This window comes from Phascolarctos cinereus, unplaced genomic scaffold, assembly GCF_003287225.1.
Source record: "Phascolarctos cinereus isolate Bilbo 61053 unplaced genomic scaffold, phaCin_HiC Scaffold_2;HRSCAF=192, whole genome shotgun sequence".
NCBI lineage: Eukaryota > Metazoa > Chordata > Mammalia > Diprotodontia > Phascolarctidae > Phascolarctos > Phascolarctos cinereus.
The window spans coordinates 53,720,024-53,747,047 of NW_027555625.1; the positions used below are offsets into that span (position 1 = coordinate 53,720,024).

Below are 27,024 nucleotides of genomic sequence, written 5' to 3' on the forward strand. Positions count from 1 at the left end.
GCTCTCTTGGACCCTCTGCTCTTCCTCTATACAATTTCACCTGGTGATCTCATTATCATCAACTCTATGCAGTTGCCTATGAGATCTACATGACCAATCCTAACCTCTCTACTGAGCTCTAGTTTTGGATCTCAAACTGCTAATTAGACATTTGAAGTGTATGTCCTATAAACTTTTAAACTCAACATTCCCAAAACTGAACTCATTTTCTTCCCTGCTAAACCTTCCCCTCATCCTAACTTCCCTGCTAACATTGAGGGTACTATCATCCTTCTAGCCACATGGGCTCACAACCTAGAAGTCACACTGGATTCCTCACCCTCTCTCAGCCCCCATGTTCAATCTGTTGCCAAGGCCTGTTTGGTTTATCTTTGCAGTGTCATCTTGCATACCCCCATTCTCCTTTCTGAAACTGCCACCACTGGTGGGCCTTTATCACCTCATGCCTATACGATGGAAACAAAACTTATTGGTTTCCCTGTCTTAAGTCTCTGTCCACCAATCCATCCTCCGCTTAGCTCTCAAACAAATCTTCCTAAAACCCATGTCCTGCCGTGTTTTACCCTCCCCCTATAGAGTAAACTCCAGTTTAAAACTGAAGGTAAACCCTATTACCCACAGAATCAAGAATTACCAGCCCCCTCAATTTGACTTTTAAACCTCTTAATAACCTGGTCCAGGGCTGCGGAACCTGCAGCCTGGAGGCCACATGTGGCCTTCTAGGTCCTGAAGTGCAGCCCTTTGACTGCATCTAAACTTCACAGAACAAATCCCCTTCACAAAAGGGTTTATTCTGTAAAACTTGGACTCAGTTAAAAGGCTGCACCCAAGGACCACCAAGGGCCACATGTGGTCCCAAGACTACAGGTTCCCCACTCCTAACCTGATCTCTTCCTACCCTCCCAATTTTCTTAGGCTCTACTCTGCTTCATGTATTCTGTAATCCAGCAGCACGGGCCTGCAGGCTGTTTCTCCCACATGAACCTCCATTTCTCAACTCTGAGTGTCCAACATGTGTCAGGGCTACCCCCTTTGCTTAGAATACTTTCTCTCCTCATGTTTCCTATGCCTATAATTTTCTCTCTATCTCTCTGTCTCTTTTGTCTCTGTCTGTCTCTCTGTGTAATTGTGTATATACATGTGCATATGCATGTGATTGTGCATGGGCGTGTGTGTGTGTGTGTGTGTGTGTGTGTGTGTGTGTGTGTCTTCTCCCCCTCCTGGCTTTTCTAGCTTTCTTCTAGTCATAGCAGAAGTCACACTTTTTGCAAGAAGCCTTTTCCCATCCCTCTTAATGTCATGCCTTCCCTCTGAGATTACTCTCAACTTACCACATATTTCTCTTTTTTGCACATGGTCGTTTGCATGTTGTCGCTCCCACTCCTTAAGAGTAGGGACTAGCTTTTGCTTTTCTTTATATGCCCAGCCCTTAGCATGGCATCTGGTGCATAGTAGGTGCTTATTCAATGTTATTTGACTGTTGATCCAGACAAGTAAGAGGTACATAGCAGAAAGAATTCATAGTGGCCTGGGAGAAGCCGGAAGAGACCTTCTCCTGATCAGATAAAAGAAAATGCATTCCAGTCCTCTCAGAACATCTTTGGTCTATTTTATCAAAGAAGTGAGTGGGAGAGTAGGACATAGTTGTTCTGAAGCGTCATTTGAACAAGATTTAGATACATAGCTAGTACCTCTTTGGTCACTCTCAGATTTTGCAGAATGACAAAAGAAACAAGAATGTCAGGAACACATTATCGGCTGAATTATAGAAGGTCAGAGCTGGAAGGGGTTTGGAGGATGATGATGATGGAGACCCAGAGAGCGGGAGAGACCTGCTTATAAGCTTAGGAGCAGATCTCAGGTCTTAGGACTTGGAGACGGGTTTTGTACCATGACCTTCTACAGTGTTCTTTTGATATAGTGCAAAGAATACCGGATTGGAAGTCAGAACACCTAGGTTGAACTTAATTCCCAATGCTGCTTTAACAGAGGCAGTCAGGTGGTACAGTGGATAGGGAGCTGGGCCTGGAGTCAGAAAGACTCCAGCTCAAATCTGGCCTTAGACACTTGTTAGCTGTGTGATTCTGGGCAAGTTACTTAAACTCTGCCTGACTCAGTTTCCTCAACTGTGAAATGGGGATAATAGTAGCAACATATCTTCCCTGTGAGAATTGAGCAAGGTGGAGGGCTTAGCACGTAGTACGTACTTAATCAATGCTTGTTTCCTGCCTTCTACAGCAGCTGTGGGCAATTTCTTTTCCTCATTTGTAAGGTAATGGAGTTCAACTCCATCAAGGGTTCTTAACCTGCGCTCCCTGGATCCAGAGTTTTGTGGATAGATTTCAAGGAGCCCATGAACTTGGGTGGGGGGAAATCACATTTTATTTCAACATAATTGGTTTTCTTTGTAACTCTGTGTATTTCATTTTATGCATTTAAAACCATGATTCTGCGAAGGGGTCTGTAGGCTTTCCCAGTCTGCCAAAGGTGTGCAGGACACACAAAAGGTTAAGGATCTGGGAATTCTCTAATCTCTAAGGTTGTGTTCAGCTCCAGATCCTTTCAGGAGCTCTATTTGCTCTGCGCCCTTTGCAATCATCAACAGATCTCTGCAGCGGTCCTCCAATACTCCAAACTTGCAGAAGGTTTGATTTAAAAACAAAAAAACACCTTCTTTCAAGATTGGCTTTTCGCCCCCTGCCCTGGGAGTGGAGGGATGACAGACAGATGTTGGAATTAGCAGACGCTCGGAGTTCCATTATAAGCTCCTTGAGAGTAGAAGCCATGTCTTAGATTCCTCTTGCACCCCCAAAGGGTTATGCTGGTGGTCTAAAATTTAATAACAACATGCTTACATAGCATCTTAAGGGAAAAGGTTCTTTTTTCAATACCATTCTGTGGGGTGAGGAGTACAAATATTGTTGTCCCTTTGAACAGATGAAGAGATTGACTCTCAGGGGAAATGTCTTGCTCAAGTCAGTGGCATGGCCAGGATTTGAACCCTGGCTGGACTTTTTCTCTTTCCTGCTTCTTCATGGAATTTGCAACTTCATCAGATTAGAACATCTGAAACTTCAACAACTTTTATTTTGAGACTCAGAACAACTAGACTTGTCAGAAAGGCCACTAATCTTAATAATGTTAAAAGAATGAGAACAGAAATATCTTATTCTTGGATTCAGAATTGCTGAGAAAATATTAACTGTCTCAAACCTATCCTAGCTTAGATTCCGCCTTGAAAATCATGTGTTTGCTCAATATTTATTCAACAAACATGACTTGAAGCCAGAATGATGCAGTGAAGGGACCTGGATTCAAATCCTGACCCTCTCAATTATTACCTGTGTGACCTATGACAAATCATTTTACTTCTCCTTGCCTATTCTATTACCCTTTGACCCTATGAACCATTATGAATTAATGCAAAGAGAAGGAACCAGGGCCAGGTGAACAAATAAGATAATACTTGTAAAGCATTTAGGACAGTGCCTGGCCCATAGCAGGCACTTAATACATGCTTGTTGTAGCTTTTCTTTTCTTCCTTCCTTCTCTCCTTCCTTCTTTCCCTTTCCTTCCTTTCTTTTTCCCTTCCTTCCCTCCTTCTTTCCTTCCTCCCTTTCTTCCTTCCTCCCTTACCTCCTTCATCCGTTCCCTCCTCCCTCCCTTTCTTCCTTCTTCCCTTCCTTTCTTCCTCCTTTCTTTCCTCTCTTTCCCTTTCTTCCTCCCTTCATTCCTTCCTCCTTTTTTCCTTCCTTCCTCTCCCTCATTCCCTCCCTCTTTTCCTCCTTCCTTCCCTTCCTGCCTCCCTTCCTTTCTCCCTTCTTGCCTTCCTTTCTTCCTTCCTTTTTTCCTTCCTCCCTTCTTCTCTCCCTCCTTCCCTTCCTTCCAGCCTTTATTCATCACAATTACAGTAACGTAGGAGAAAAGGAAACCAAACTTTGAGTGAATGTAATGACCAGTAGATGACAAATGTAGCTCTCTCCTTTTAGCAGAGGCTATGATCCCTCCACTAACATACTCTGTTAGTTTTGCCCAATGGTTTCTCTTGTTATAAGGAGGGATGTTCTTTCACTGGGGATACAGAGGAAGTATGTAAGGAAATGATGGTGACATAAAATAAGAAGGCAGTATTTTAAGTTATTTTTTAAAGGGGACATATTAGAGTTTCTTATTTGTCATTTTTCTCTTTCTGGAAAAGGAAGGATCAAGATTCTGTGGGTTCTTCAGGATAAGGACAAAAGAAAGGAAGGACTGTGTTACCCAGCCCCAGGTTGACCACTCCACCACTGGAGGCTGCTCTTTTCCAGGTCAAGTTTGTGACCATCTTTTTGGGACACTTTGTTCCAGAGAAGTTTTGCATAATTCCCAGGACGCTCACTTAATCACAGAGCTCGTGGAAACCCATGCAATCTTTCATTGGCTTCCTTGCTTCCCAGCTGGGTAAAACTCTCCTCAATTTGGAGTCTGAGGACCTGAGCTATAACTGATACCTGAGCTATAGTCAATACTCCCTCACAGTCCCCAGTGAGAGAACATCCTCCTAATGACAAGGGAAACTGCTCAGCAAAACCAACAGGGCATGTTAGTGAAGGGACCACAGCCTCTGCCAAAAGGTGAGAGGTACATTTGTCATCTTCTTTGGAGACTAAACTGGTCATTGTAGTCACTCAGAGTTCAGCTTCCCTTTCTGTTACATTATTATGGTTCAAGAGCTGGGTGTCTTTTAGCATGTTATTTGACCCTTTTGAGCAGTTTCTTCATCAAGAAGATGGGGGAGGCAGTAATGACACTTTAATTTTCTCCCCCACAGGGTAGGAATGTGTGTGAAGAAAGCTTTGTAACCCATTGGCTAAATGTCAATCATTATTCTATTCCAATAAACATTTATTAAGTGCCTACCACACACACAGCATTTTTAGGTTCTGGGGACATGAGAATATAAAAATGGCAGCGTCTAGTCTTTTAGTCTTATGGGCAGCTGGGTAGCACAGTAAATAGAGTGCTGGGCCTGTAGTCTGGAAGACATGAATTCCAATCTGGCCTCAGACACATACTAGCCATGAGACCCTGAGCAAGTCACTTCACCCTGTTTGCCTCAGTTTCCTCATCTGTCAAATGAGCTGGAGAAGGAAACGGCAAACCACTCCAATATTTTTGCCAAGAAAATCCCAAATGGGGTCATGAAAAGGAGGATATGACTGAAACAACCGAATAAACACCAACAGCTTTCAGTCTTTTAGGGAGAGTTTGACATGTTCTCAAAGAAATAGAATGCAAGTTACACGGTGATGGGGCAAAAGGAGAGAATTAGGAATAGAAATGGCCTGAAATTGGCATTTACTATTTGGAATGTCTACTTAAAGAAAGTTAGAGCCAGAAGGTCCCTTAGAGAGCATTTGTCATTAGATAATTGACCCCGCTCATTTTGTGGTTGGGAAAACATTCCCACAGAGGGAAAGTGACCTGCCCAACTACCTTATAGAGAGGGCAGAACTGGGAAGAGAACCCAGAACTCCTAACTCCCAGGCCAGTGCCAGCTGTACTATGATACCTCTCCAGGAATAGATGCCGAAATAGGATGTTTTCCATTGATTTGTGTACAAAGACTGGAAGGAACAGGCTCATGCTTTTATTTTTATAATCAAATTAATCAGATTATTTTATTCTGTCTTGGCAAGGTTTGTTTGCTTTCCTTGACATGTATGCTGAATGATCAGAACTGATTTTCCTTGTTGATTGTATGACGAGCTCTGTGGACCGTCAGTTTTGGAATGTGACTTTTTGCACCAGAATTACATAGGTGGAAGTGTTAGGGACCCACAACAGCTTTGAAGAATAGCAGGATATGAGACTTGGTAGGCAGGGTTGGTTCAAATTGTGGACAGGATGGATAGGATGGAGATCTGGAAGGGCCTTTAGAAATCATTTAGTCCTTTTATTTTTAATAGATGAGAAAACTGAAGTCATAGAATTTCAGAGCCACTTTTTAGTAGTTCTCATTATTATAAAGTTTTTCCTGGTATCAAGGCTCAATTGACCTTTGTGACTTTCACTCATGGCTCCTAGTTTAGCCAAGAAGGGCAAGCTTAATAATCTTTCTTCCTTGTGACCACTTTTCAAGTTTTTGACAAGGTTACCACTTCAATTCTCCAGCCTACCTCCTTGGCCCTCCCCTCTACCCTAGCCTTCTCCCAGGCTAAAAATCCCTATTGTCTTCAACCAATCCTCATAAAACATGGACTTGGGACCCTTGACCATTCTTCTGCATGTTCGCAGCTTATTAATGTCCTTTCTCAAGTGTGGGGCTCAGAATTGAACCCCAAACTCCCCATGTGGTCCGCCTAAAGGCAAGAACAGCAAGATTATTCTCTTCATGTCCAGAAAAGGAAAGGAAATTACCTGGGATGATGTAGATATGAAGTATCAAGGCTAGAATTCAGAATTCTCATCCCAGGAACTCCCACTTGCCATCCCCTCCCCCCCAAGTAGAGATTCGCTTCTTCTGAGTGGTGAGTGAACCTCTGCAAAGTCAAATCTGCAGGCTGAAACATCTACAACCCAATTAGTCCAACCTAGTAATTGTGAAAACAGGGTGACGGGGAGGCAGCTTGCTGTAAAAGCTTCTCTGGCTTCTTTTTCTAGGAATTAGTGGTGGACCCTTGGACAATCACTACAAACTCAAGCAGTTCCACTTCCACTGGGGAGAAATGAATGACTGGGGCTCAGAGCACACAGTGGACAACCAAGCTTATCCAGCTGAGGTTTGCACATGTGACCATGGCTTTATTCAAAGGATTTAAGGATGCCTGTCTCACCATCAGGGAACCACGGGCCCAGAGAACTTTAAAAACATGAATATTTGAAAAAAATCATACTGGGAAGAGTAAAGGCAGCAGAAGTGGCAGGTATCAAAAGCAGAGCATCATTCGATTTTAGATATGGGAGAGGGTTTATAAACATAAAGGGACAGCTAGGTTGCACAGTGGATAGAGTACTGGGCTTGGAGTCAGAAAGACCTGAGTTCAAATCCGTCCTCAGACACTTACTGGCTATGTGACCTTGGGCAAGTCACTTAACCCTGTTTGCCTCAATATCCTCATCTGTCAAATGAGCTGGAGAAGGAAACGGCTTCAGTATCTTTGCCAAGAAAACCCCAAATAGGGTCACAGAGAGTTGGACATAACTGAAACAACATAACAGGAAATACTGCCACTACCTACCTCACAGGAAATGGCTTCGTAAACCTTAAATCACTAGAAAAATTTGAGTTGTTATTTATTATTCTTCCGAGCCTGATGGTCTTACTATAAGGGTAGGTATAGAGGGAATGAGAGGTCCAGATGCAACTAGATGCGACTGTATCTGGGGCAAATTTGGTTGGAGGGTAGTGCTGGGTGCAGAGAACAATCCCACCAAAGGCATGAGGGCCAGAAATCGGGGGGAGGGGGTTACCCTGATGTTCCAAAGAACCACAAAAATAGGCATGGGGGGGAAATGTGGCTGTGGGGAGAGAATATGCTTCTCCTGGATGTTGGCACCCTGCAGCACAGTTCCCTTTGTCCCACCTAGTTACAGATCTGAAAAGAAGTCTTTGAATCATGCTGCTAGTATAGAATGTTCTATTTATATAACAAATTACATCTCCCAATTTGGAGGAGAAGATGAGATCATTATTCAATTTGCCCATATTTTGTACTGTTTCTAAATAACAATAATATCTAACATTTCTATAGGGTTTTAAGGTTTTCTAAGTATTTTATAAATGCTATGTCATTTGTTCTTCACAACAAGCTTGAGATGTAGGTACTACTATTATGCCCATTTTACAAATGAAGAAACTGAGGCTGAGAATGATTAAGTGTCTTGCCCAGGGTCACACAGCTAGCAAGTGCCCAAAGCAGAGTTTGAACTAATGTCTTCTTGATTGCAGATCTAACCCTCTATCCACTGTGCCACCTCGATTCTATAGTTAGCCCCTATCTGCAGGCCTTTGGAGTAATAGGATGGAGGGGGTGGGGGAAGAAAGGGCCAGCTGACTTGAGGTCATTCCCCAGGCAGAGTTCACTGCCGACAGAACCTGTCTGGTTAGCTCTCTTCCATTTCCATAGTAATTTGGAGGCTCAAGCATATATCAGATATTTATTCTCCGGAAATTGGGTAAATGAAGAAATGGAGGCTGGGACTAAGACAATGAAATGCCTGGATGAAGATTCAAAAGCAGGGGAGTGAGAGGAAGGAGGGGGAGAGGAGAAGCAGGAGAAAGCAGGAGGGGAAGAGGAGCAAAAAAAGAAACATAGTATCTTAGGACTCAAAGGCCAGAAACAAAACATAGCAAGAACAGCCAGTGGCAGTCTCAAAAGTAGCAATAAATAAATAAATAAACGGGGGGAAAGGCCACATTTATTTACAACAAGACAATGAACATTTGTTTAGTAGCTAATCTGTGGAAGTTCAGATAAGACACGGTCAGCCTCACAGAAGTCATGTTTTCGGGAATTTTCAGAAATTTAAAGGCATTATCTATATAACCTTGGACAAGTCATGTCCTGTCTTGTGGTTTTGGTGTCCTCATCTGAGATCAAGGGATTGGATTGTAGACATTCTAAGGTCCCATCTAGCTCAAAATCATCTATGTTTTTATTAAAAGGGAGGGGGTAGAACATAACTTCTGCTGAGTCTTGCCAAGCTAGAAAACTCAGAAAGAGACTGGAAGTCTATTATTCAAGAACCAGCCTGGGTGATTGTTGGAAAGGCCCATCATCACAATGATTCAAGAATCACAACTCTTTTGCCCATGGCAACAACTCTCTGAGACCGTCTAATAAATTGTACGGTGTCCCATAAGTCTTAATGCAATTTTGGAGACAGATGGCCAGGATCATATATATGGTGCTAGAAGGGACCTCAGAGGCCATGTGGTCCAGCAATCTCTCCCCCTCCATTTTACATATGAGAAAACTGAAGTCCAAAAAAAGATAAGTGATTTTATCAACATATTTAAGCATTAGATAGGATTTGAATTCAACACCTCTGACTACAGAGTCAATGTGCTATTTCCTGTACAATGAAGTACTAAGGGCTGAGATCTACATGGGTGAAAGAAGTACCAATACTGGGAAATTATTGATTATCTGAATTATTATATTGAATATTATATTGAATTATTGAAGTGTTTAAAATGGAGTTCCTACTGTGTTAGACCATTTGAGGGGAAGGGGGAGAATATAAAGATGAATATTTATGACCCAGTCCCTGCACTCAAGGAACTTCCAGTTTAATTGAGAAGTTTGCAGCCTATTTAGTATTACCAAAACACTCTTTCTCAGTTTCAAAGCCAGACAACCTTGTTAAGTTTTTATTCTGTCTAAAAGGGGAGCTCACAAACAAATATGAGGAGCTTCCGAACTTTCACACTTTGAATAGTATTTCGGGAAATTTAATTTAATTGAATACATAAATATTTCAAGAGAGGGTGATTTCTTTACTTCGGCCATAGTTACTCCTTCCACCAGTGCAGATTACAATTCAGCTTTTTCTGAGTAGATGGACTACAGGTAGCCCAGACATTTGATCACCTGGTAACCAACCTTCGGGGACTGATATTTAATCCATTGAAGGAAAAAGAACATATTTCCTCAGTTAGTTAACAATAAGTACACTTGGAATTCTGCTGCAATGGCTCAGAGATGAAATTAGCCCTATGAGGAAGGCCATTAGCCCCTTCAGGAATTAAACCTTTGAGGTCTGAGGTCCAGGATGGATCTGTCACATACAGAGTTCAGGTCTATACCTAGTAATGTTATTAGCATTCTACAGGTCCTTCCAACTTTGACATCTGATGATTCCATCACATCAGTACAATAATGGTACAGTCTAAATAAGACATTGTCACTAGCTGAAACATTTAGTAAGCACCTACTATATGCCAGGAGGCAGCTAAGTGGTACAATAGATAGGGTACTAGGCTTGGCATCAGGAAGACTCCTCTTCCTGAGTTCACATATGGCCTCTGACACTAACTAGCAAGGTAACCCTGGGCAAGTCACTTAACTCTGTTTGCCTCAGTTTCCTCATCTGTAAAATGAGCTGGAGAAGGAAATGGCAAACTGCTGCAGCATTTTTTGCCAAGAAAACCCCAAATGGAGTCATAAAGAGTTGGACATAACCGAAACAGCTCAACAACATGTTCCAGGCACTATGCTAATATTTGCAAATATTATCTGATTTGATAATTTGATCTTGCCACCCTTATGAAGCTTATAATTTAGTAGGGAGATAAGTTATCACGCAATTTTATGATCAAGTCACCAAGCATTTATTAAGTACCTATTATATACCAGGCATTGTGTTAAGCACTGGAGATATTTAAAAAAAAAAAGGTGACCAAAGCCCTTGTCCTCAAGGTGCTCACCATCTGATAGGAAGAAAACATGCAAACAACTATGAATGAACAAACTGGAGTTGGAATAAATTGGAGCTAATCACAGAGCGAAGCTGCTAACATTATAGGGAACTGGGAAAGGCTTCTTGGAGAAGATGGGATTTTATCTGAGATCTGAAGGAAGTCAGTGAAGCCAAGCAGGCAGAGATAAGGAGGGAAGGAGTTCCAGGCATGAGAGGCCAGCCAGTGGAAATGCTCCCATCTAGAGATGGAGGGACCTGGGTGAAAAACAGGAAATAGGCTAGTGTCATTGGATTGCAGAAAATGTTGGAGGTTGGGAGAGATAATAAGGTATAAGAAGGCTGGAAAGGTAGGAAGGGGCTATGTTAGAAAGGATTTTAAAAGGCAAACAGAGGATTTTTTATGTGATCCTGGAGATAATAGGGAGTCAGCAGAGTTTTTTGAATGGCCTGGAGTAGAGAGACTTGAGGCAGAGAGACTGTGGCATCCTTCTTCCAACTTCCCTCTAAATTCCACCCCCGAACCTCAACTTCCCTAATATGGAGGTTGAAGGAAAGATCAAAGAAGGGCAATAGCTTTCAAATGAAGTCTAGTCTTAATATTTGCTCTGTCTCGGGAAGTTTAAATTCTTTTTGAATTTCATTTCAGCTTCATTTAGTACACTGGAATTCTGCCAAATACCAAAATTACAAAGAAGCAGTAATGGGAGAAAGTGGCTTGGCCGTAATAGGAGTATTTTTGAAGGTAAACTCTTACAATATTATAGCTCTTCCACTCAGGAATTCAATGTGGGCAAAAAAAATTAAACACTGCATTTTTAAAAAAATTAAATGTGATGGGTATGCATTTGTCATCTTGTCTTATCAAGCTACTCTTACCTCTATGGTTTTTTTAAAAAATGCACAGCACTTTTAACTCAAGTTTTCTTGGATTTGCATCTTACAGCTGGGAGCAGAACACGAGGAGCTACAGAAGTTGGTTGATGTCTTACCAGAGATTAAGCATAAGGTGAGATGCTTATCCTGAAATCAACATAATTTGGAAAGCAAAACTTGCTTAGCACAGTTTGTGGCACATGGGAGGTGCTTAAGAAATGCTAGTTGACCAGCTTAGCTGTATTTTGGTGCCAAAGGAATGCTTTGTTATCATTTTTGTAATTTCTTGTTACCATACAAAGCATGCTATGGCAGAAAGAGACCAGAGCGAGAGTCAGAAGTCCAGGGTTCTATTAATAACTAGTGATATGACCTTGGGTAAGTCACTTTATTTCTCTAGGCCTCGGTTTCTACCTCCATAAACTGAAGGGGTTAGATGAGAAGATCTTTAAGGCCCCTAATTCAAATCTATTCTCAAATGAGATAATATTTGTAAGGCACTTAGCACAGTACCAGACACACAGTAGGTACTTAATAAATACTTGGTCCCTTCCTCTTTACTTCCAGAGCTGACCTTCTAGGATTTCACTGCATCAGTCACTAAAACATCCTAAATTTACTGATTTAATCACAGCGTAACAGAGGCAGTTTGGTGCAGTGCAAAGAGAGTTGGTTATTTTTTACAAAGAACTAGAACAAAGTGGGCACCCAAGAAATGGAGGATAGTCAAACACAATTGTAGTCCGTGAATGTAGTGGAATATTATTGCACCATAAAAAATGGTGGATATGAAGAGTTCAAAGAACTCTGGGAAGATTCTGATGAATTGATACAGAGTGAAGATAGCAGAATCAGAAGAACAATTTGTACAGTGTGCCTGCTGCCTCAGCAGTCAGAGGACCTGGGCTCAAGTCCTGTTTTTGATTTTTTTTTAAAATTATCTTATTACATGCGTGACACTGGGCAGGTGATATCACCTCTCTGAAGCTTCAGTCTTTTCATCTGTAAAATGGAATGATTAGGCTAGATGACTGCTAAGGTCCATTTCAGCTTGAAATCTATGACTCCATAATCCAAGGGAACCATGGCAAAGATGAGCATGTCACTCTGCTCCAATTTTAGTTAAAAAAGGGCTTTCTGATTGTTAGGTGAATATGGAATGGAAATTTCAAGAAATGTTTATTTATTCAGGGTCAAACAAGAAGTGAAATGTATAAGCATCCTGATGGATTCCTAGATGCTGTGAATAAACAACGATATTAAGATGCGATCCCTGGGAAAGCTACAACCTTCCCTATAACAATGGTGTTGGCCACCGCTGGATTAAAGCTTCGGAAAGCATGAGTTTTCCTCAGAGCCTCTGTTTGATCTGTGCATTGGACTTCCTCTTGGCCCCCTCACCCTAAAGGGAGCTTAGATCAAGTCAGTCCCACCCTCCACACACACATGTCGGCGAACTACAGAACTTTACAAGTTCAAGGTGAATCCCAGAGCCCTCATCCTTTTCTTTGCCAAGCTAAACCTGGATGTTTTCCAACGAAGGCGACGACACAATGCCTTTTGGTAGGAAAGGAAAGATCTGGCAGCAAAGAACCAACTTCAACAATGTTGTTTACTCAGGGTTCCCTCTTTTTCTTCTTTGAAAATTCTGGGAAACTTTTCCCCCTGGGAGGATAACTACTAACCCTTTTTACTTTGGGTAAGTTACCCTGAAACCTCGTGTTCCTCATGTGTAAAATAAAGATGAGCTCTAAGGTACCGTTCAGCTCAAATGGACCTTTGTGGGATCAACATGGAAGAAGGCAGCATTTTCATGGAGAACTCAATGTCTAAGAGATCATCTAGCCCTGGGGTTCTTAACCTGGGGTCTATGAATGGCCAAGGGGTCCATGAATAGATTTCCAGGAGCTCATGAACTTGGATGGGAAAAAAAAATCTTTATTTTCACTAACCTTTGGGTTCCATTGTAATCCTATGTGTTTTGTCTTATGCCTTGAAAAACATCATTCTGAAACCTATAGATCTCACCAAACCACCTATAGTGTCCAAGATACAAAAAAAGTTTAGATAACCCCCAAACCATCTCATTTTATAGATGAGGAGACAGAAGCTTAGAGAGAACAGCTGACCCTGACACTACCCCCAAATTATATTGTCTTCATCTTCTCTGTACATAGTTATTTGCATGTTGTCTCCTCCATTAGACCATATGATCCTTGAGAACAGGAACTGGTTTTTGCCTTTCTTTGTATCCCCAGTGCTTGGCATAGTGCCCGGTGCATAGTGGACACTTAAATGCTAGTTGACTAACTGACCTAGCCTAGCTCACTATTAGTTACTGGCAGAATTGAGACTAGAATCTAGACCTCCTTACTTATTCTTTCTCTTTTCATTCAACAATAGTGCCTTACCTTTTGACTTGATAGAGTTGCCCCTGTCTTTGTGAATGTTAATTTTAATTTTTCTTAATTACATGTAAACAAAACATTTTAACATTCTTCTTAAAAATTTTTCTTAGTTCCATATTCTCTTCCTCCATTCCTTTCATCTCCCCTCCTTAAAAAGGCAAGACAATTTGATATAGATTATTCATGTACAGTCATGCAAAATATTTCCATATTAGCCAAGTTGCAAAAGAAAATACAGACCCTTCCCCTCAATCCCCCCCAAAGAATAATTTTTAAAAGTTTTAAAAACTATAATTCAATCTACATTCAAACTCCATCAGTTCTTTCTCTGGGAGTGGATAGACTTTTTCATCTTAAGTCTTTTGGCATCGTCTTGGATTGTTGTATTGCTGAGAAGTGCTAAGTCATTCCCAGGTGATCAGAGTACAATATTGCTATTACTGTGTATAATGTTCTCCTACTTCTGCTCATTTCACTTTGCATCAGTTCATGTAAGTCTTCCCAGGTTTTTCTGAAAGCATCCCCCTCATCATTTCTTATAACACAATAGTAATCCATCACAACCATATACCACAACTTGTTTAGCCATTCCCCAACTGATGGGCGTTCATTTGATTTCCAATTCTTTGCCACCACAAAAAAAGAGCTACTACAAAGATTTTTGTACATATAGATCCTTTTCCTTTTCATTTGATCTCTTTGAAATGCAGACTTAGTTGTGGTATTGCTGGGTCAAAGGATAAGTACAGCTTTATAGCCCTTTCAGCATAATTCCAAATTCCTCTCCAGAATGGTTGGATAGATTCACAGCTCCACCAACGGTGCATTAGTGTCCCTATTTTTCCCACATCCCCTCCAACATTTGTCATTTTCCTTTTCTGTCATATCTGCCACTCTAATAGGTGTAAGGTGATACCTCAGAGTTGTTTAAATTTGCATTTCTCTAAACAATAATGATTTAAAGCATTTTTCCATATGACTATTAATAGTTTTGATTACTTTTCTGAAAACTTCATATATTTTGACCATTTATCAATTGGGGAATGACTTGTATTCTTACAAATTTGACTTAGTTCTCTATATATTTGAGAAATGAGGCCTTCGTTAGAAACACTGGCTATAATCCTCCCTCCCTATCCCCCCACCCCCGCCCCAGTTTCCTGCTTTTAACTTGGGCTGCACTGGATTTGTTTGTGCAAAGCTTTAAAACTTGATATAATCAAAATTATCTATTTTACATCCCATATTGCTCTCGATCTCTTGTTTGGTCATAAATTCTTCCGTTAATCCATAAATCTGACACATAAAATATTCCATGCTCCCTTAGCTTGCTTCAGATATCACTCTTTATGTCTAAATTATATACCTATTTTGACCTTATCTCAGTACACCAGTATCTCAGGGCTCATCTATACCTAGTTTCTGCCAAACTGCTTTCCAGTTTTCCCAGCAGTTTTTGTCAAATAGTGAGTTCTTGTCCGACAATCTTGGATCTCTGGGTTTGTCAAACACTAGATCACTATGGTCACTTACTACTGTGTATTGTTTACTTAACATATTCCTCTGGCCCACCACTCTATTTCTTAACCAGTACCAGATAGTTTTTGTACGATTACCACTTTGCAATACAGTTTGAGATTTGGTACTGCTAAGCTACCTGTCTTCGTATTTTTTCCTATTGATTCTTTTGATATTCTTGACCTTCTGTTCTTCCAGATGAATTCTGTTATTATTTTTTCTAGCTCTATAAAAATAATTTTGGGGTAATTGGGTTGGTATGGCACTGGATAAGTAAATTAAATTAGGTGAAATTGTCATTTTTATTTTGTTGACTTGGCCTACCCATGACAGGTTAATATTTCTCTAATTGTTTAGATCTGACTTTATTTGTGTGAAAAGTGTTTTGTTAATTGTGTTCATATAGTCCTTAGGTTTGTCTTGGCAAAACTCCCAAGTATTTCATATTATCTGAAGTTATTATACATGGAATTTCTTTATCTAGCTCTTCCTTCTAGACTTTGTTTGTAATATACAGAAAGGTTGATGATTTGTGTGAATTTATTTTATATCCTGTACCTTTGCTGAAGTTGCTAACAATTTCAACTGGTTTTTTAGTTGATTGTCTAGGATTATCTAAGTATACCACCATATTATCTGCAGAGAGTGATAGTTTTGTTTTTTTTTTTAATTGTCTATTCTATCCTTCTTTTTATTTCTTTAATTTCTAATTATTTCTTTTTCTTCTCTTATTGCTATAGCTAACTTTTCTAGAACAATATTAAATAATAGTGGTGATAATGGTCATCCTTGCTTCACCCCAATCTTATTGGAAAGGTTTCTAGCTTACCCCTGTTCTGGATAATGCTTGTTGATGGTTTTAGATAGATACTACTTATCTTAAGGAAAGCTCCATTTATTCCTATGCTTTCTAGTGGGTTTTTTTTTATAGGAATGAGTGTTGTGTTTTATCAAAAGCTTTTTCTGCATCTATTGAGATAATCATATTATTTTTGTTCATTTTGTTATTGATATGGTCAATTATGCTAATAGCTTTCCATATACTGAGCCAGCCTTGCATTCCTGGTAAAAATTCCACCTAGTTACAGGGTATGATCCTTGTGATATATTGGTGTAATCTCCTTGCAAATATTTTATTTAAAATTTTTGCATCAATATTCATTAAGGAAATCAACCTATAACTTTCTTTGTTTTTTGCTCTTTCTGGCTTAGCTAGCAGCACCATATTTGTGTCATAAAAGGAATTTGGTAAGATTTTTCTTTGCCTATTTTTCCAAATAATTTATGTAGTATTGGAATTAATTGTTCTCTAAATGTTTGGTAGAATCCACTCATGAAGCCATCTGGTCCTGGAGATTTTTTCTTAGCGAGCTCATTCATGGCTTATTCAATATCTTTTTTTCTAAAATAGGGTTAAGCATTCTTTTTCCTCATCTGTTAATCTGGGTAATTTATATTTATGTAAATATCCATCCATTTAACTTAGATTGTCAGATTTATTAGCATGTAATTGAGCAAAATAACTCCCAATAATTGTTTTAATTTCATCTTCATTGGTGATGAATCTGCATTTTTCATTGTTTGATATTATTAATCTGGTTTTCTTTTTTCCTTTTTTTAAAATAAACTTAACCAATGACTTATCTTTTTTTTTTTTTGGCAGAACCAGCTCCTAGTTTTATTTGTAAGTTTAATGGCTTTCTTACTCTCAATTTTATTAATCTCTCCTTTGATTTTTCAGGATTTCTAATTTGTCATTTAATGGGAGATCTTTAATTTGTTCTTTTCCCAGTTTTTTTTAGTCGCATGACCAATGTATTGATCTGTTCTTTATACATTTTATTGATGTAAATATTTAAAGATATAAAATTTCCCCTAAGTATTACTTTGGCTGCATTCCATAAATTTTGGCATCTTGTTTCATTGTTGTCATTCTCTTTAATGAAATTATTTATTGTTTCTATTGTTTGTTCTTTAACTCCACTCGTTCTTTGGGATTAGATTATTTAGTCTCAATAAATTTTAATGTGTTTTTATGGCCTTTATTGAATTTATTTTTTATTGCATTATGGTCTGAAAAGACTGCATTTGATATTTCCGATTTTCTGCACTTGGCTGTGAGGTTTTTATGTCTTAATGCATGGTCAGTTTTTGTCAAGGTGCCATGTACAGCTTAGAAAAAAGTATATTCCTTTCTATTCCTATTCAATTTTCTCCAGAAGTCTATGATATCTACCTTTAAAAAATTTTATTCATCTTCTTAACTTCTTTTTTATTTATTTTAGGATCAGATTTATCTAGTTCTGAGAGGGAAAAGTTGAGGTCAGTATTAATATGGTTTTACTGTCTGTTTCATTCTGTAACTCATTCAACTTCTTTTTCAAAAATTTAGATGCTAACTGGGAGATCAAGGAATAGTTTACCTGTCAGATTTATGGAGAACAGAAGAATTTATGACCAATCAAGAGATAGAGAACATTATGAAATGCAAAATGGATAATTTTGATTATAGTAAATTGAAAAGTTTTTTCACAAACAAAGCCAATGCAACCAAGATTAGGAGGGAAGCAGAAAACTGGGAAAGAATTTTTACAACCAGTGTCACTGATAAAGGCCTCATTTCTAAACTATAGTCATATGAAAAAATGCTCTAAATCACTATCGATTAGAGAAATACAAATCAAAATGACACATCACACCTATCAGATTGGCTAACATGACAAAACAGGAAAATCATAAATGTTGGAGAAGATGTGGGAAAATTGGAACTCTAATGCATTGTTGTTGGAGTTGTGAAGTGATCCAACCATTTTGGAGAGCAATTTGGAACGATGCCCAAAGGGCTATAAAAATGTCCATACCCTTTGACCCAGCAATACCACTTCTAGGCCTATATCCCAAAGAAATCATAAAAATGGGGAAAGGACCCACATGTACAAAAATATTTATAGCAGCTCTTTTTTGTGGTGGCAAAGAATTGGAAATTGAGGGAATGCTCATCAATTGGGGAATGGCTGAACAAGTTGTGGTATATGAATGTAATGGAATACTATTGTGCTATAAGAAATGATGGACAGGCTGACTTCAGAAAAACATGGAAAGATTTGTATGAACTGACGCTGAGTGAAGTGAGCAGAACCAGGAGAACATTGTACACAGTAACGACCACATTGTACAATGACTAACTTTGATAGACTTAGCTCTTCTCAACAATGTAAGAACCTAAGACATCTCCAAAAGTCTCATGATGGTAAATGTTATCCACATCCAGAGAAAGAACTATGGAGTCTGAATGCAGATCAAAGCATACTATTTGCTCTTTTTTTCTGTTTTGTTTTGTTTCATCTTTCTTGTGGCTCCTCCTATTTGTTTTAATTCTTTTTTACAACATGACTAATGTGAAAATGTTGAATAGGAATGTATATGTAGAGCCTATATTAGATTGCATGCCATCTTGGGGAGGGAGGGGAAGGAGGTGGAGAAAATTTAAAACTCAAAAGCTTATGGAAGTGAATGTTGCCAACTAAAAATAAATTAATTAATTTTAAAAATTAAAAAAATAAAATGTAAGTATTCCTGGGGAGAAAAAAATTTAGATGCTATACCGTTTAGTGCATATATGTTTAGTATTCATATTAATTCATTGTCTGTGGTACCTTTTAGCAAAATGTAGTTTCCCTGCTTATCTTTTAAAATTAGATCTATTTTTGCTTTTGCTTTTTCTGAAATCATGATTGCTACACCTGTTTTTTTTCCACTTCAGCTGAAGCATAATAGATTCTGCTTACTTTTACTCTTTGTGTGTCTCTTTGTTTCAAGTATGTTTTATGTAAATAATGTATTGTTGGATTCTGTTTTTTAATCCACTCTTCTATCAAATTCCATTTTATGGGTGAATTTATCCCATTCACATTTATAGTTATGATTATTAACTGTGTATTTCCCTCCATCCTATTTCCCCCTGTGTATCCTTCTGTCTCTCTTTTTACCCTGTCCTTCCTCAAGTCTCTTTTGCTTCTGACCACTACCTTCTTTAATCCACCCTCTCTTTTATCAGCCTCCCTCCTATTCTTTTATTCCCTTCCCCTTCTACTTCCCTGAAGAATAAGATAGATTTCTATACCCAACTGAATGTCCAAGTTCTTCCCTCTTTGAGCCAATTCCAATGAAAGTAAGGTTTAAGTATTGCTGACCACTTCCACTCCTTTGTAAAATCTCTGCCTTTCACACTTTTTAAAAGTAAGAGAACTTCCTCCATTCTTCCTCTCCCTTCCCTATTCTCCCAATGCATCCCTATTCCTCACTCCTTAATTTTATTTTTTTTAAATGATCCCATCATAGTCAACTCATGACAGTGCCCTATATATATGTATAGTCTCCCTAAATGCCTAATAACCATAAAGTTCTTATGAGTTACAATTATCACCTTCCCATACAGGAATGTAAACATTTTAATCTTATTGACTCCCTTATGATTTCTCTTTTATCTTTACTTTTTTATGTTTCTCTTGAGTATTGTATTTGAAAATCAAATTTTTTGTTCAGCTCTGGTCTTTTAATTAGAAATGCTTGAAAGTCCTTGTTTGATTAAATATCCATTTCCCCCCCTTCCCCGAAGAATTATGCTCAGTTTTTCTGGGTAGGTGATTGATTGTAATCCTAGCTCCCTTGCCTTCTGGAATATATATTCTAAGCTCTTCAGTCCTTTAAGGGGGAAGCTGCTAAATTTTGTGTGACCCTGACTGTGGCTCCATGATATTTGAATTGTTTCTTTTTGGATACTGGAAGCTTTTTCTCCTTGATCTGTGATCTCTGAAATTTGGCTATAATATCCCGGGGCATTTTTATTTTGGTGTTTTTTTTGGAGGTGATTGACAGATTCTTTCAATTTCTATTTTACCCTCTGGCTGTAGGATATCAAGGAAGTTTTCCTTGACACTTTCTTGAAAGATGATGTGTAGGCTCTTTTTTATTATTATTACTATGGCTTTCAGGTGCTCCAATATTTTTTAAATTATCTCTCCTGGATCTGTTTTCCAAGCTGGTAGTTTTTCCAATGAGATATTTCACATTTTCTTCTATTTTTTTCAATTTTTCCATTTTTGTTTCATAGTTTCTTGGTGCCTCATGGAGTCATTAGCTTCCACTAGCCCAATTCTAATTTTTAAGTAATTATTTTCTTCAGTAAGCTTTTGTATCTCTTTTTCCACTTGGCAAATTCTGCTTTTTAGTAAGTTCTTCTCTTCAGTGGATTTTGGTGCCCTTTTTTTTTTTGCCATTTGGTCAATTCTGTTTCTTTAAGGTGCTATTTTCTTCAGTATTTTTTGTGCTTCCTTTGCCAAGCTGTTGAATCTGTTTTCATAATTTTCTCACATCACTCTCATTTCTTTCCCCAGATTTTCCTCTACCTCTCTTATTTGAGTTTAAAATTTTTTTTTAAGCTCTTCTAGGAATTATTTTTTGGGCCTGTGACCAATTCACACTTTTCTATGAGGTTTTGTCTGTTGCTATTTTGACTTTGTTGCCTTCTTCTGAGTTTGTGTCTTGATCTTCACAATAACTCTTTATGGTTAGGTTCTTTTTTTTTTTTTTGCTCATTTTTCCATTTGACTTTTAACTTTATGTTAAAGTTGGGCTCGGCTTCAGGAGTGGAGGGGCCACTGTCCCAAGCTTCAGTTCTTACTTGTTACTGTTTTTAGAGCTAGCTTTGGGATCTGTAGGTTTTCAGGGTTTTCAAGAGGAGTGATCTAGGGAAAGGTGTGATCACTGATCTCCTGGCCTGTGCTTTAGTCTTTTACCCAGGAAGGGGACCTTGTTCCCCTGTAGCTAACAGTGTTGTCAATCCTCCTGGCCTTGAGACTGTGACCTTTGCTGTCTTGTAGCCACAATTGCTAGTGCTCCTCTCTGTCTTGAAATTGAGACCAAGGTTCCTACTGCCTTGTGAGTGACCACATGTACTCCTATTCACTCTAGAACCACAACTGGGGGCCCTGCTCTCCTGTGGCTACAAGTGCTATCACTCCTGGGACTGTGACCCAGATCTGCTCATTGGCAACAACAGGGTACTGAATCCAGTACCAGCAAAGAGTCCCTGCAATCTCCTTCTGACCACACCACCATCTGTGGGCTAGAAGTTCCTAAAGCTGCCACTGCTGCCAATGCAGCTTCCTCCAGGACGAGTTGCTGGGCCCACAGCATGGCCTGTGCTGCCCAGTCTGCACTGCACTTCAAGCCTGCCCACCACTGAGTGAGACAACCCTTTCCGGGAGACCTCCTAAGTTGTCTTGGGCTGGAAGATTGTTTCACTTGGATTTTTGTTGGTTCTGCCACTCCAGAATTTCATTTGAGGCATTACTTCAGAGATGCTTTGGAGGAGAATTTGAGAGAGCTCAGCTGAGAGCTTCTCTACCCTGCGATCTTGGCTCTACCTGTCTCTTTGTGAATGTAGCAGGATTGTTTCCATGATTTTGACTATGTTTGGTATATAGGCACAGTGCCTGGTACATCAGGGGTACTGTGTTTTTGAATGCTTATTTGATTGATTATATTATTATTATATTAGCTATATCTAATATATATTAATATTATATATCATATATAGAGATTATATTATATTAATTATATTATATTACATTATATTACATTACATTACATTATATTACATTACATTATATTATATTATTATATTATATTATATTATACTATATTATACTATATTATATTATATTATATTATATTATATTATATTATATTATATTATATTATATTATATTATATTATATTATATTATATTATATAATAAGCATAGACACACAGGATCATGGACTCAGAGGTAGAAGGGATTTTAGAGATATTGTTGTACAAACCCTACATCTTTGATATGAGGAAATGAGTCCAGAGATGTCCCAGGTAGTAAGTGGCAGGGCCACAATTTAAATATAGATTCTCTGAGTCTGGAATGAATGCTTTTCCCATTCCAGCACTCTCTGGATGCACCATGCATCTTTCTTGATGAATCTGTCAAAAATAGGATGGTTTAACGATTGGATGGGGAGAGTATTTTCTTCATGCCAAAGTGTTTGGCTTTGATAAGTCGTCAATGCAGAGCCACTGAAGAGTTTTGAACAGTGGAAGAACTAGGAAAATTGATTGGCACCGTCTTGAATTTTTCTTTGCAACTAAGGCATCCTCAAATGAATAATTTTAAGGTAATACAGATTTTCTTGTGGAATTTCATGGTTCTTTCCAGAAGAGAGGCACACATTGAACCATATAAGAAATAAAATTAGTAGAACATGTTGTATGTTTTCTCTTACCTATTGAATGATTACATTTTAGAGACCCAAGATAAAAATTGCTATAACTTTAAGTTGCCTCCTATAATTCTTAATTTATTAGTGTATGAATTAAATGTATTCTATTGGTTTTATTGATCCGTTAGGATATGCGTGCAGTCTTTGACAGATTTGATCCCTTGTGTCTTTTGCCCTCCTGTCAAGATTATTGGACCTATGCTGGATCTTTGACCACCCCACCACTTACAGAATCTGTCACTTGGATCATTAAGAAAAAACCTATTGAGGTTGGTCATAATCAGGTGAGTCATGTGTGCAACCAGCTTCTTAAAATCTTTGGCCTAGACTAGATTTCCTGGTTGAATTTAAGAAATCCCACGATAGCTAGAAGTTACACTTTCATATTTTAAGTCGGCAAAAGATGACCATATGAATCAAACAGGAGGCAAGCCAATCGATCACATGGCAAGCATGAGAGCTAAAATGGGGACAACCCAGGTTCTATGATGTTGTGTACATAATGACAAGTGGCCTTGAAGAAGGTTCTCATGAGGTTGGCTGGACTCCCGTGTGGATTTGTAGGAGGATTTACACAAGAATTATGCAAGATGAGCAGACATCAACGAGTTGTGACTTTTGGGGGAAATGTTTCAGCCTGGATTCCTAGAGAGTCTGGGGAGATATTCACCTGCCAGTGGGCAAGACTGGAGGTCAAATAGACTGAGTAGTCAAACAAAAAAAAATATTAGCATGCTAAGGAAGCTTATTTGCCAACAGAAGCTTTAACTTCTTAAGGTTTGGGTTTTAGCTTATGAAGATTTTTCCAGATTGCCTAGGGTATCCAGCTAATCAACAGCATTCCATGGCATTTGAATGGATCAGTGGCATACAGTCTATTGCAATAAGAAAGAAGGACCAGAAGCTTCTAGTTGGAGAGACTCTCAAATTTGTGAAGTCCTGTACATATAGACCGCAACCCATCTAGAGCTTCCTATACTGTGAGATTCTTCTCCAAGTCCTTCCATAAATGCCCTATGTGAATATATAAATGCCCCATATAATACTATTTTTAATTTTTTATATTTTTTATTTTATACTATTAAATACATATTTAAATATATAAATGCCTTATATAAATACACAAATTCCTGCATAGATATATAAATGCCCACAAAAATCTATAAAAGCCTCATATAAATCTATAAATGCTCCATAAGATCTATAAATACCCCATATAAATATCTAAATGCCCCATATAAATGTCTAAATACTCCCATATAAATATATAAATAATGTGTGCAGTTATTTATATATTTTTTCTCCACATAACTATATAAGTGCTCCCTCTACTCTATCTGATGCATCCCCTGCACTGCAGTCTGGACCCAGCCAGCCCAGCCCATTCTGCCCTGCCTGAAAGTCCATTATGTTCCTGCTCCCTGGCAAATACCTAACTGGATTCTTTACCTTGCACCTATTCAACCACTTTGAAATGACTGTTGACAGAGGTTTGAGAAAGACCTTTCATTTTGTTCTGTACTGTAGAAAGTACAACTCAGTATTCAGATCAAGGTCCTGGAAATCACCCTGAGGGCCCTGGCCCAACGTCCTGATACCTACAGGCTGAGATCATGACCTTTCTAGACAAGTCCTGGGTTGTGCTTGCACCAGGATTTGCACTCACAGAGATAATATGACATCTTGCTAAAAAGCAGTTACAATTGGTAGATCTGGGAGAATAAGCCTGACCATGTCATCCTCCTTCCCCAAACCACCTTCCATCAATTCCGATGGCTCCCTGTTACCTCCAGGATCAAATGTAAGACCCTCTGTTGGATGTTCAAAATCTTTCCTTACCCAGCCTCTTCCCACCTTTCCCTTCTTGTACTTTACACTTCCCCACTATGTGCACAAAGATTCAATGACACTGGTCTTCTAGTTGTCACTTGCATTAGACACTCTATCTCCCAACTGTGGTTCTCACTGTGTTCCCCCATGCCTGGAATGCTTTCCCTCTTCATCTAACTCTTCTAGCCTCACTGGCTTCCTTTAAGTACTGGCTTAATAAATGCTGGTTGACTAATGAATGAATGAGTGAATGAATGCAAAAGTCCTTCAGTTTGTAAACAGAGTCCTTTTACTGCCTTGTGGTTTGTTGTGGTGGTGAGCTAGAAAAGCCCTCATGAAGATTAGTAGAGGGTAGGTGGTTGTTGGAACTCTCCAGGAAGAAGCTGACTCCTTCTAGGGGTACTAGCAGCCTTTAAGAATCAAAGTTTGGTCACTTAAGTCTCCAAGTGGGATTTCTTCAACTCACTTTACATTATGGCTGAAGAGGGATAGAATTTTAAGGAAGGGATTTTTCCCCCAAGAGAAAAAGGCAAATGCAGAAAAATGGTGGGACCAGATGCCTTTGTATTAGAGGCCTAGACGGGGCCCGTGGAGGGACAGGGATATGTTTAGCTTTGAGAGATAAGTGTGGCATAACGGACTTGGAGTCAGGAAAATTCCAGATTGGACCCTCAATGACTGTGTAACCATGGGCAGGTAGCATCTTCTTTGGGTCTTATTTTCCCCATCTGTCAAATGGACATTAAAATACTTCCACTGTGTACCTCCCATGGTTGCTATGGGGAAAGTGACTGGTAAACATTGAAGAATCTGACCTCCACACTGATAAAGTATTTCTTGAAAGTGTTACCAAAGTTGTTTCTGGATTTGTCCACAGCCAGAACTCTTGCTGTCTCTGAAGCATGGATATTCAAGTCTAGAAACCTTGGCATCCATATCCAAGCATTGTTGTCTGTTGTATGTAGGCCCCCTAACCCTGATGAGTTACTTGCTCTTTTTTCTAGCTAGCTGAGTTTCGGAGGCTACTGTTTTCTGCCCTTGGGGAGGAAGAGAAGAAGATGGTGAACAACTTTCGCCCACTTCAGCCTCTTATGAATCGTACTGTGTGGTCATCCTTTCAAGCCTAGCACTTTTAAAACACAGGACTCATCTGCAAATAGAATCCCCTTCTCACACCCCCAATCCACTCATGTCTAGCTATCTTTAAGAAAGGGCCAGTGTGATATTTCAGCATTCCAATTTTCTAAGAAAGGCATGATAGAAATTGATGTGACCTATGCCACAATAAACTAAGAAAAATAGATCCATTTCATCCATCCAGTTCATACATTTGATCTGCTCATTGGGTGACTCATTCATTCAATCATTTCAACGAGTATTTATTAAGTACCTACTGCTTAGAGAGCACTAATCTAAGCATTGGGGGAGATCAGAGCGTGGATGGCCCAGTCTTTGCCTTCATGGAACTCATAGTCTACTAGGATGATAAGATGTAAACACCTATATGATTGTGGTATACAATATCCCATGATAAGCTTATCTGAGAGGCACAAAACAATATAATAATCTGAAATGTGAGAAAGCTTTTTGAAAGAAGTGGTATCTGAGATGAGCTTTAAAGGATGGCTAAGGATTCAATCAATTTGACACTCTGACATCATTTTAAGAGAAAGACTCTGAAAGTTTGTGAACACAAAAAATGCAAGAATAGTTGGGTTTGACATGGAGAATCCTTGCTTAGCTGCTAGGAGGACATGGCCTTCTGTCTCAAACACTGAAGCCAGCAGTAACCCTGGCACCTCTGGGAAATCTTAGGGACAGCCTGGATTTTTAGATTAGTATCAAGGTATAGTTGAAATATAAACATTATAGGGGACAGCTAGGTGGTGCAGTGGATAGAGCAGCAGCCCTGGATTCAGGAGGACCTGAGTTCAAATCTGGCCTCAGACACATAACACTTACTAGCTGTGTGACCCTGGGCAAGTCACTTAACCCCCATTGCCTAATCAAAACCAAAACGAAACATAAGGATTATGCAAAGCATTAAGTGCTTTAAAGTATCCATAGCACTTTACAAATATTATCTCATTTGATCCTCACAAGAAGCTGGGAGGTAGGTGCTATAATTATCTCAATTTTACAGGTAAGGAAACTGAGGCAGTTGGCAGTTTAGGTGACTCTAAGCCAGTGCTCTATCCTAGCTGCCTAGATGAAAAGGGTACCAGCTGTAAATCAGGACAGCTGGATTTTTGCCCTAGTTTTAGCACTATCTCAATAACTAGTTGTGGGATTTTTAGATGAATGACTTCATTTCCTCTGAAGTATTTCCTCATTGCAAAATCAGGTGTTTAGACTACAGGTTTTCCAGAGTGGCTTTCAGCTCTGACACTTTTTGTTCTAAGGTCCCTTCCAGCTTCCTGTGTCCTAGTACGCCTTCTTCTACCTCTTACGTTCAAGGGTTGTAAGATGAACCCAGTATAGCTCAAGCCAGCTCCAGGTTGGTTCTCTGGCTTGAGGCCCAGGTCAAATCCAGGGAATGAAGAGGAAGGGTCTAATTTGCTCAAAGGATATCTCCAAGGCTGGGGGTTGGGGTAAGGAAGAGAGGACAAGAGGGAATGGAATACTCAATGGCTGAGAATTGACCAACATATGTTAGTCTCCACATGCCGAGCAGGCTA

The 27,024-nt window shown here is 39.2% G+C and overlaps 1 protein-coding gene across 1 annotated transcript in view; it reads left to right on the forward strand.

Annotated features, from left to right (window-relative positions):
- Positions 1 to 25,639, forward strand: part of CA5A (carbonic anhydrase 5A) — a 50,057-nt gene extending 24,418 nt beyond the window's left edge. The window contains exons 3-7 of the mRNA XM_020989461.1: positions 6,643 to 6,761; positions 11,051 to 11,146; positions 11,348 to 11,410; positions 22,645 to 22,800; positions 25,351 to 25,639. Coding sequence (XP_020845120.1) covers positions 6,643 to 6,761; positions 11,051 to 11,146; positions 11,348 to 11,410; positions 22,645 to 22,800; positions 25,351 to 25,473 — 557 coding nt within the window. The 3' untranslated portion in view covers positions 25,474 to 25,639. The remainder of the gene's footprint in view (positions 1 to 6,642; positions 6,762 to 11,050; positions 11,147 to 11,347; positions 11,411 to 22,644; positions 22,801 to 25,350) is intronic.
- The last annotated feature ends 1,385 nt before the right edge of the window (positions 25,640 to 27,024 follow it).